The sequence below is a fragment of the Pseudophryne corroboree genome, chromosome 8, assembly GCF_028390025.1.
Source record: "Pseudophryne corroboree isolate aPseCor3 chromosome 8, aPseCor3.hap2, whole genome shotgun sequence".
Lineage (NCBI taxonomy): Eukaryota > Metazoa > Chordata > Amphibia > Anura > Myobatrachidae > Pseudophryne > Pseudophryne corroboree.
Window position 1 is genome coordinate 471,363,142 of NC_086451.1, and position 11,106 is coordinate 471,374,247.

At 44.3% G+C, this 11,106-nt stretch overlaps 1 protein-coding gene across 6 annotated transcripts in view; it reads right to left on the reverse strand.

Moving 5' to 3' along the window:
- The window catches only part of PCDH11X (protocadherin 11 X-linked), a 1,521,665-nt gene that overhangs the window by 270,467 nt on the left and 1,240,092 nt on the right, over positions 1–11,106 (reverse strand). Inside the window, exon 6 of one of the 6 annotated variants that reach the window (XM_063938379.1) lies at positions 5,896–6,067. The exons of the other annotated variants lie outside the window; for them this stretch is intronic. Within the exon in view, the coding sequence (XP_063794449.1) occupies positions 6,042–6,067 (26 nt within the window). The 3' untranslated portion in view covers positions 5,896–6,041. Of the gene's footprint in view, positions 1–5,895; positions 6,068–11,106 lie in introns of those variants that run through there. 6 annotated transcript variants of the gene reach the window in all.

The following is an 11,106-nucleotide window of genomic DNA, read 5'->3' on the forward strand; positions in this document are numbered from 1 at the left end:
CCCGTCACTGCCCCCCCGCCGCCGGGTCGCTCGTCGGCCGTATCCGCCGTCGGGCAGCTCGGCGGCGGGTCGGCCAGTGTGTAGGGCCCTTACAGTTTTTGTGAGGGTATACCCCAAAAGCTGGGACTCTCCCCTTTCAGTGGACACTGGCAGCTTGTCTCTACTATGCCCAGAACCAGAGATATCAGCCTTCCAAGCACCTGGTCCCTGCTCCAGCTCCACACGCCTGGTATACAGCTTTATATATTCATTGGTGAATTGCTCTGGCTCCTGAACTCTGATCCCCAAGTCCCCACTACCTCCTGAAAGGTGGGACTCTCTAATTTGTTTTCCCATTCAAAGCTAAGAAATCTTTTCCCAGTAACTGGAGATATCTGCAGTCAAGCAAGCTACCCTCCCACCAGAAAATGATGAATATTAAGCCCACTCCACTATCCACCCCTCACCTACGTATTAAACACCCCCTACCACCCTAGAAGTGATGTACCAGGGCCTCTTAATTCAGCCCAATGCCTCCTTCTACAGTTTAGTTCTCTCCCTCCTGCACCATCTCCTGCTCCAGGTCCTTCATGCCGAGAGGAAAATGGAACACCCCCTACCGCCTGCGGGACATCAAAGCTGTCGCTCATAGCACCCCCCACCCTTACAGCTGGAGGATGGGTAGAGGCCCCAGTGCATTGCTGTGCCCAGGGGCCTACACTGCTGTTAAGACGACCCTGTGTTCCTGGACATCCCTCTTAATGTATGATTGCCGGCACTTGTGTTGGACATGTCAATGGATAAGAAAGGTGTTTCAGCACAGGTGCTGGCAATCACACATTAAGAGGGAAGTCCAGGAGCAGAGCGTTCTGTCCCTCCTGGAGAGGGTCATGTTGGGAGGTATGCTCAAGGAGAAATACAGTATTCTCCTGGGTTTTAAACATTTCTGCATCCAGACAATACATATGTGTTATCATTTTTATTAGGCAATCCAGGTCTCAGTCCGTCAGTAAATGTATAGTGTAAGCTATAACTTTTCTACTGTATATACTCCTTGCTAATATAGCTCTTTATGGACCAACTATCCAGGCAGGGAATCAGTTCATACTGCCACAACATGTGGTGATGAGAAATAATAATTAGTGGGGGAAATTTGCAAACCTTCATATATATCGGCCACTTGGCAGCAATACGTTTATTCCTTTTTTATTTTGTTACCAAATAGTTCCCACCACTGTCTTAGCTGCTGTGCATGTAAGCATTAAAGTCCAATTGGGTGTGGTGCAATAAACAGTCCTCTGTAACTCCGCCCTCTTACATGGGTGGTGCAGCCTACTTACCCGAGAGGTGAGTGTACTTGATTGTAACAACATTTTGTGTTTGAAGCAGAGGTGTTAGTGTAGGTCTCGCAAATAAAGAGGAACCGTGGCGAGATTTGCAAGATTGTTTTGATCATAATTATGAATGGATATCTCGTACTTTTGTTTTGCAAATGACAGATCTGCATTGGTGAGAGTAAGTGCTGATGACTGCTTGACAATTGTATATATATATGTAGGGCATAGGTTCTCAAACTCGGTCCTCATTACCCCACACAGTGCATGTTTTGCAGGTAACCCAGCAGGTGCACAGGTGTATTAATTACTCACTGACACATTTTAAAAGGTCCACAGGTGGAGCTAATTATTTCACTTGTGACTCTGTGAGGAGACCTGGAAAACATGCACTGTGTGGGGTCCTGAGGACCGAGTTTGAGAACCTGTGATGTAGGGTATACTTACCGCCATGCAGCTGGTGCTCAGTACAGCATGAGATATACTGTACGCAGAAAAATAAAACTTATTGACCAGAACACGACACAGCCGCGCTGCTTTGCACAAGATTATAGGCTCCCACTGAGTCATCACTCATCTTTCTCTCTGCCTGATTTATGTGTTTTTCCCCCATAGATTCTGGCATCAATGAGAGAAATTAATCATCCGTCAGCTTCCTAATAAGCAGGCGTGCAATCTGGAGCTCAGTTACTCTACCCCTGGGAGCGGCAGGCTTTATCTAGCAGCGGGAAGGTGGCTTCTCGCTCTGGTTTCTGTGGAGCGGAGTAGCTGCCTGGTTTCTAAACTTAAGGCTGCGGTCTGTGGAAGCGGGGTTTTATGTGTCAGTAACAAGCGTCAGGCATTTGCATTATCTATTAGCTGGTGCTCTGGCTGTGCCCATGAATGCCACATGCAGGCTCTCCAACTAACAGACCATGGGAAAAATAACTATAGCCTGTCACACAGGAGATTTACACGCCATGGAAGTATAGTAAGCAGCATAAGGAAGATGGAGTGTGTGGCAGGATGGGCAAAGTTCTTTGCAATTTTTCAATCTACAGATGTGTTTTCATTAGGGTGGCCAATCCCAGTATTCAACCCCAGGATTTGAGCTCCCAATCCCTGGGGATTTCGGGACTAAAAAGCTCCTTGTTTTTTCAGTGTCGGGCAGTGTTGAACGTCCTCAGGAGGCTCAGTCGCTGCCTGGCTCCCTTCTCCCGGCTCTCCCTGCGCAACGTGACGTAAAGTCAGAGGTCACGCTGCACAGCCAGCCGCCCGTCACCCGCCGCACAAACGTCACCGATCCCAGAGGAAGTGTGCGCAGCCAGTCGCCCGTCACCTGCCGCACCTGGAGGCAGTGACCCACCCTCCCGCCCATGTGGTATTATAAGTTATGGGTGCACGGCAGGGGGGGGGGGGGAGGGGAGGGGGGCAGTCACACAGGAATCAAGCCAATCCCAGGTATCCCAGAAATTACCATTTTACAATCCCGATACCCAGGATTGAAAAAATGGCCTGGGATTGGCCTCCCTAGTCCTTATGCACCTATAGGCTGTCCTTAAATAGCACCAAATAGCCCCGCTTAGCATTCTACGGACTTTACTTCTTAGTCACGCCAAAACATCAACCCTATGTACCTAGTACATTATAAGCGATCTTTACGTCAAAAATCTAATGGTAAAGTATCTAGTACACTACTTGCATATACTGTATTAAGATGCATAAAGACACCTATAATTTAACACATTTAGGGGTCTATTAAATCAGCAGAGCTACCTTAATATACAACTGGCTGTGAGTAGCAGTGGTAAATCAGGGGCAAATGCAGGTTTTCTAGAGGGGGGTTTCCAAATGCAGTCCACAATCTCCCACTCTGCGGAACATTGGAGCAAGTGTGGGAGTTTGGGGGAGATGTAGAAGAACCTTGTACCGATCCTGGACATTAATGTACACATTGGTCTTTTTATTCATTGGATACTGTATAGAATACAGTATTTATATGTAACACTATAGATGGTCTATAGTAAAGGCTGTATCAAACATATCTAACTAATATGAATAAAATAAGTGCTCAGGAAAAGGTTAAACATCCCATAATAAATAAATACACAAACATACCAGAACCAGTAGAGACAGAACTGCAGTTTCTAAGCACACATTCTCCCACCTCATGGCAAGGCTCCTGTCTCCTCTTCTTGGCAGCTACTCTCTGGTCCAGTGCACTGATTGAGGGCTCAGATCTACATACACAGCAAACTTGGTAGGAGAAGCTGCTACAACGGGGCATGTGCAGCAGTTCTGCTCTATCCCTTACACTGCATGATATGGCAGTAGCTCTAGTAATCATATTATATACTGTTGCTATTGTCATAATTTGAGCCACTGGCAAAGAGGAGGGGGTTTCCGGGGAATCAGAAACCCCCTTGCATTTGCCTATGTAGATATAAAAAAAACAGAGCAATTCAACATTGCTCCGGTGCAGGGACAGCTGATCGGAAACTACCGTCATCTCTAAGAATGCTACCAAAGTAGCGGTGAAAGTTACCACTACCAAGTCTGAACTGGGTTCACGCATGTGTACGAAGATACAGCTAACCTGAACCTCCTTCCCATAGGAAGAAGCAGGGGTCCGGGAACCAGCGCCATCTAAAGATGGTATAGATTAACACTGTCAAGTTCCAAAAATGTTGTATTTTTTGAGGTTGATCAATTTACACATAGCTCCCAATACAAATGACAACTTCATGCTTGCATCTTTCAAAAAAATAAATACCCTTTTGTAATGTACTGTATGGGGGCAGCGGGCCAGATTAAGAGTGAAAGGTTGGCTGGATTTATCCATGATATCTCCTGATACTCAATTTCTACAAAAGTAGGTGAAAAAGTAAATTTTCACCAACTTTTGTAGAAATTAGTCATTTTGCGCCAAATTACAGATAAAGAACTTAACCAGAAAATCCTACATACCACGGATTCTGAAAAACAGATCCTGTTCAATTTGATATTATTTATATTATTGGGGGGGAATAAAGTGCTTCTGGTGATCAAAACATGGTGTGTAAGCTAACATAGGACGTATGTATTTCTAATGTACTATCCTATATTACATAAACATACTTAACTTACCAGTACTGTAGATCTGTGCTTCAAAAAAGTGTATTTTATTTATCGTTGACAAGATACAGAAAGGGAATTACGCCTTCTACAGAGGACATAAAGTTATGACCCATGGTGAACTCACCAGGGGGATTGGCTAAAATGATTGATGATCATTAGAGGAATGGTCAAGTTCGACGAACGGTCTACAGCTCAATGACAAAAAGTGCAAACTAATCAGTCTCAAAAAGCTGTATATACTAATAAGACTAAAATGGAAACTATAAAGAAGGTAAAGAGATCCAGGAGTCACCAGTTTCTTTGACTTGAAGGCTGGTACTGTACACAAGCTAACAATGCAATGGAGGTGGTCAATCACAGGCTAGATAGCATCTGAAGAGAGGTGTTTAGTCTTGGAACACATACAGTATCTACAGAAAGACATGACGGGTCCAGGGGCCCCCGCAGGATTTGTAGGGGAAAGGGGTTCCATAGATCTGTATATACTGTACGTTACTTTAAATTACATTTAACAATGTAAATTACATTATTAACTGTCTCCAAATTTGGTAGGGAGACTAAAACAAAAGGGCATGCTGAACACCTAGGTGTGGACTCATCGATGACCTATGTAGAGTCATCCCCACCTCTCTCTTCATCTGTAACCTAGTATTACACTGTATTTCACTGCTGTATTAGTAAACTGTGTGTCAACTTGTGAGTTGGGCTTAGGGGAAATTGGAGTAAGATTTACTTAAGTAGGGTCTGAGGTTATTGGCCATAAAATGGGCTGATGAGATGGAATGGGTGGTTGTTATTATCTGCCAATCAGACGTTTTCATGCAGCGAGACTTCGCCAGTATCCTAAAGCTGCAGCTGGTGGAATTCATCCAGGGACACCAATTGTCTGCCGCACTAAATCCCCACTTAGCGTATTAAGAGGCACCATCGGCCAAACATCGATTGCACCATTGAATTCACCAGCACTATGGAGTCTCAGAATGTCCGTCTGAACATGGCCACAAAAAGCTGCAGTCGCTACCTGCGACACGCCCGCATCTGGATAATCACGCCCCTGTAACCTCCAAGGAACGCCCACCAATATAGACTCTCTCTGCATGCAAATTCGTACTGCGACTTCCAGCGGTATGCATGCTCAGTGCGACTCAGACACATGCACAGAATTAAAACATCGGCTGCTTGCATCTACCATAGACAATACATCCACCTCTCAATCGCGCCTTCTGTGCTACCATGTGCATATAGGTGCAAGAAGATCTCTTGCGTCTCTTATGAGTTTAACGTGGCTCCATAATGGACAATAAAATCAGCTGAAGTGATTTTCTCCTTCCCCCGGACACTAATTCTCAGGCTTTTTATAAAGTAGTCTTTGGAACATTAAAGGATTGTAGAAAATAAAATGGAAATCCCTCACAGCAACAAATGACATTTATAAACGTATAGATAAAAAATCCAGGAGCGTACCGTAATATGGCGGAAATATTTATTCCATTAGGAAAGTGGCCTTTTCTTTTTGCACACATTATATTTTGCAGTGAACCCAGGGAAGGAAGCTGTAGGAAACCTTTCAGAGTCTGAAATCGCTGATACACAGGAATAGCAGCTTGCAGAGAAGAAAATAACTCCGTTACACTAATCGTCACACCTCTGTTGTGTGTCTGTCATGAAAGGAGAATAAGACAATTTTATTAATACACTTTTAATCTTACAGTAGGGAGCTTGTATTTTATGGGACTCGTAGAATTGGACACCTTTGCACCTAAAACATACGTAAGTGCTTATGTGCATATGTCAAACAGGTCTAGTCCTGCAATGCTTGCATATGTGCCATGCTTACAGCAGCTATCATAAGTTGTAACGTCTACCACCAGTTATAGAATAAATATATATGGGGGTCATTCCGAGTTGATCGCTCGTTGCCGATTTTCGCAATGGAGCAATTAATGCGAAAATGCGCATGCGCATGGTACGCAGTGCGCATGCAATAAGTATTTTAGCTCAAAACTTAGTAGATTTACTCACGGCAGAACGAAGAATTTCCATCGTTGAAGTGATCATAGTGCGATTGACAGGAAGTGGGTGTTTCTGTGCGGAAATTCAGCGTTTTCACTGCGTTTGCAAAAAACGCAGGCGTGCCAGAGAAAAACGCGGGAGTGTCTGGAGAAACGGGGGGAGTGGCTGGCCGAATGCAGGGCGTGTTTGTGACGTCAAACCAGGAACGAAACTGACTGAACTGATCGCTAATCGTGAGTAGGTCCGGAGCTACTCAGAAACTGCTAAGAATTATTTATTCGCAATCCTGCTAATCTTTCGTTCGCAATTCTGCTAATCTTTCGTTCGCAATTCAGCTATGCTAAGATACACTCCCAGAGGGCGGCGGCCTAGCGTGTGCAATGCTGCTAAAATCTGCTAGCGAGCAAACAACTCGGAATCACCCCCATGGTGCAAGGTCCGTTCTTCACATGAAGCAGCCTCTATTTTTCATACAGCTATAGGTGTTGATCACAGTAGCCCTCAGGTCTTGGGCACTAGCGTATGTTTATATGACTAAGCAGGTGCATACAGAGATTATAATATTTACTAATACCCTGACACACATGGATTGAACATCATATGGCAAATGGTAACAAAGAATTAAAGTAAGAATTGTCAGGTATAATATAAGATAGAAGTATGTAGCAAAAGTAATAGAAGGGGTTTTACAAACCACTCAAGGCAGGCAGCCAACAAGTATAAACAGGCCGAAAAACAGACTGAGGTCAGGGAAATACTGAGGGGTAACAAACTGATCAAAGCAGGTAGTCAATAAACATAATCCATACACTGACTGAGGTCAGGACAGGTAACATACAAAAATACTGTGAGAGGGGTCACAAGCTATGGTCAGGGCAGGTGACAGAAAAAGATGGCTAAAAGGGAACAGAATCAAAAATCCAACAAATACAAAGAATAATGGTTAGATGAGCTAACGCTATGACAGGCAATGGCAGTGTGCTTCCGGCAACTTTACAAAGAACCAATCCAAATAAGTCAAGCAACCCAGCACTCACACACAGCGATACGGAGCACCTGTGTGTCCAGAGATCAAAGTGATATCAATGCATCCGGTGGAAATGGGCTAAGAGTGGAAGGCCTCAATCTGTCACTGTTTCTATCCCAACTTCTGGACACAAGTGTGTAATGTCAGGGGAACCGATACTGAGTTGGTAATAAAATTGCTCCTCAGTTCTGCCCCGTCCAGAACACACTAACAGATCATCGTTCCAACTCTATCCATAGACTATAAATACCATTAAATGCAAAATTACAAAAACGGGTAGTGATTGGGTTGGACGCATGATAGAGCAAAAACTGCAAATGTTATATTTTATACGACCTGCACTAAGCATGTAATCAAGTAATATCTAACATAAGTGGTCATTCCTAGTTGATCGCTCGCTAGCAGTTTTTAGCAGCCGTGCAAACGCTAAGCCGCCGCCCACTGGGAGTGTATTTTAGCTTAGCAGAAGTGCGAACGAAAGGATCGCAGAGCGGCTACAAAGTTTTTTTGTGCAGTTTTAGAGTAGCTCAAAACCTACTCAGCGCTTGCGATCACTTCAGTTAGTTCCTGTTTTGACGTCACAAACCCGCCCTGCGTTCACGCAGCCACACCTGAATTTTTCCTGGCACGCCTGCGTTTTTTTCAACACTCCCTGAAAACGGTCAGTTGACACCCAGAAACGCCCACTTCATGTCAAGCACTCTGCGGCCATTAGTGCGATTGAAAAGTTTCAATAGAACCTGTGTGAAACTACATCGTTCATTGTAATAGTACGTTGCGCGTGCGCATTGCGTCACATACGAATGCGCAGAAGTGCCGATTTTTTGCCTCATCGCTGCAAAAACGAACTAATGCAGCTAGCGATCAACTCGGAATGACCACCATAATGTCAATGCAATATACATTGTGTCACTCTAAATCGTTGTGTCACACAGGATATATTTTTCAACATTGCCTGTAAAGAATATATTTTAACATTATATTGAAAACTAATCTCATTACCATTCCTAAAGCTGGGTACAGTACATCGAACGCCCGATATATCACGAGCGGGTTTGTACAACCGATATGTATGTGCACGACGTTGTTCACAGACATATCGCGTCGGCCCTGCAGCGCGGCAGATGCCCGATATATATCTGCAGAAATTGTCGGCGTATCTGGCTGTGTGAACGGGCGGTTGTACACCGGCTGCAGGGACTGACGCCACAGCTGGGCGGGCAAATCAAATGCCCGCCCAGCTGTGATGTGAGGACCGACGTATCAGTAAGTGTATATGGTTACCTGGATCAGCCACTCTGACAGCGCAACGGCAGGTCCACTGTGAAATCGCTCCAGTGTGTACTTCAGTTTTAGGCGCGGGGGGGGGGGGGGGGGGGGGAAGGGGTATGAGCCCTGAAGGCAGTAAGATGCCGGCACTTACCAGGGATTATACTATCGGTACCTGCTGCTTTCTCACTTTCTCAAATAAAATCCCCGATAGGTGCCCTGTTCTCGCGATCTCAGCCGTGAAACCACATGGGTCCATGAACTTATCAGGGACCTTATGTGTTTTTAGCCAAAAAACAGAGACCATTTTCACCACCCTATAAATTACCTAAGTGGATTACCCCCCCCCCCCCCCCCGCCCAAAAAATGACAGCGGGCAATTGAATCCCCTCTTATTTGTGTTCCTACTCGTGGTTTTATTGCACTTTTTGGTTGTTACATAAAATAATGGGTTTGGGAGGTCATTCAGATCTGACCGCTGGGCTGCGTTTTTTGCTGCCCTGCATTGAGATAGTCGCCGCCTACAGTGGGAATGTATTTTCGTTGTGCAAGTGTGCGATGCTATGTGTACGCCGGGCTGCTAAAATTCTGTGTGTGCAGTCTCTGCGCAGCCCAGGACTTACTCCTACAGTGCGACTGAATCCTGCTGATCGGGGTCGGAGCTGACGTCAGACACCCTCCCTTAAAACGCTTGGGCACGCCTGCATTTTCCCCTAACACTCCCAGTAAATGCTCAGATACCACCCACAATCGCTTTCCTCCTGTCAATCACGTTGCGAACGCCTGTGCGAATGGATTTCTCGCACCATCCCGTCGCTGACCGCCGATAACCGTTGTTGTTTTCCGACGTGCATGCGCATTGCGGTGCATACGCATGCGTTGTTATGTCCTGATCGCCCGTTGTGTAAAAACGCACAGCAGCAATTAGATCTGAATGACCCCCTTGGTTCTTAGACTATAACAAGACACAATATATTCTTAGCTTCTGTGTAGCTTGGTTATTTTAATTGTTTTAATTTCCCATGTTAAACCCAGAGCGGCTTAATCCGAGTCACAGACTGGAAACCTCTTCAGCCTAATCTATTTGCACCTTACGATTAGTAGCCCTTTATATTTTGTTGTTTGTTAAATTGTTATACAGTCATCACCAACATCACTTGTATTAGCTCCCAATGTCAGTGTCTTGCCATTAACTTAATTTCCCATTGCTGTACCGTTCCTATTAAGCGCTGCTGTACGCAGCCCTCGCCTCCTTTACAAGAACGTTCAGGAGCGTAAATCCTTTTATTTAAAACCCACAGCTGGTTTAGTTGCGAAGCGTAAATTTAGCGGAGAAGAACAGATGTTTAGGAAGTCATTATTTAGCGGAGCGACTTTAAACACCAGAGAAAGTTGGGGCAGTAACACAATAATATTCTGTTGTGTCATTACACTGCTGTCCGGCCATCCCAGGGATACACAATGGGGGTTTATGTTTCGCCATCTCCCAAGGATCACACAACAGCAATTGTATTATTGTATATTTCTCTGCTTTGCAAACTCCCTTTTTCTTTCCTTATGAGAAGATCAAATATATTCCTGGAAGAATGGCGTGCAATTACAGGTGGTAGTTATTTAAAATTCTTGTTTCCAACTTAAACAATCAGATTTAATGATATCTCAATTATACTTTATACTATTAGCTTTCACCTGAACAGGGCCGAAACTAGGATTTTTGTCACCCGGGGCAAGGTAGTAATTTGACTCCCCCCACCTTCCCCGCCCATTCAGAAATTTTTCAACCATGTCAGATGGGTTTTCCTGACATAAATTTAAAGTCCACCCCCCTCTCTCCCATACTTAATAAAGGGACAGCGCACACCGCAGGCCACACAATAGTACCTCCTTTCAAATGACACCACACGGTAGCACAATCTCATTTACATTACACCGCACGTAGTGCCCGATTCACATTACACCACACACTAGTGTCCAAATAAAAACATCTCATACAGGTATATCTCAATGATAGAGGAAAAGATAGGTGGTATTATCCTCAAATAACCCCAAAAATTGCCTGCAGTCAGCTAAGCTAGCTGCGTATATTTTTATGAATCAAATTTGATAAAACAGAGATAGACAAATCATAACAACACAATTGAATACTCAATGTAGCACAGATTTTATTCACACAAATATAGAGTCAGACCTGGGTATTATGCAGTATATACAGTACACAGGTATCAGATCTCAAATAAATATCAGTATCAATATGTATGATACAGTATATATGACAACATATATGATAGATATGACAATATGTATTGGACCTGGACATACAAAATATAAAATACATGTCAGTATAGCATGCACATATTGACTGTAATTCTATGCAATTAAGGATACAAA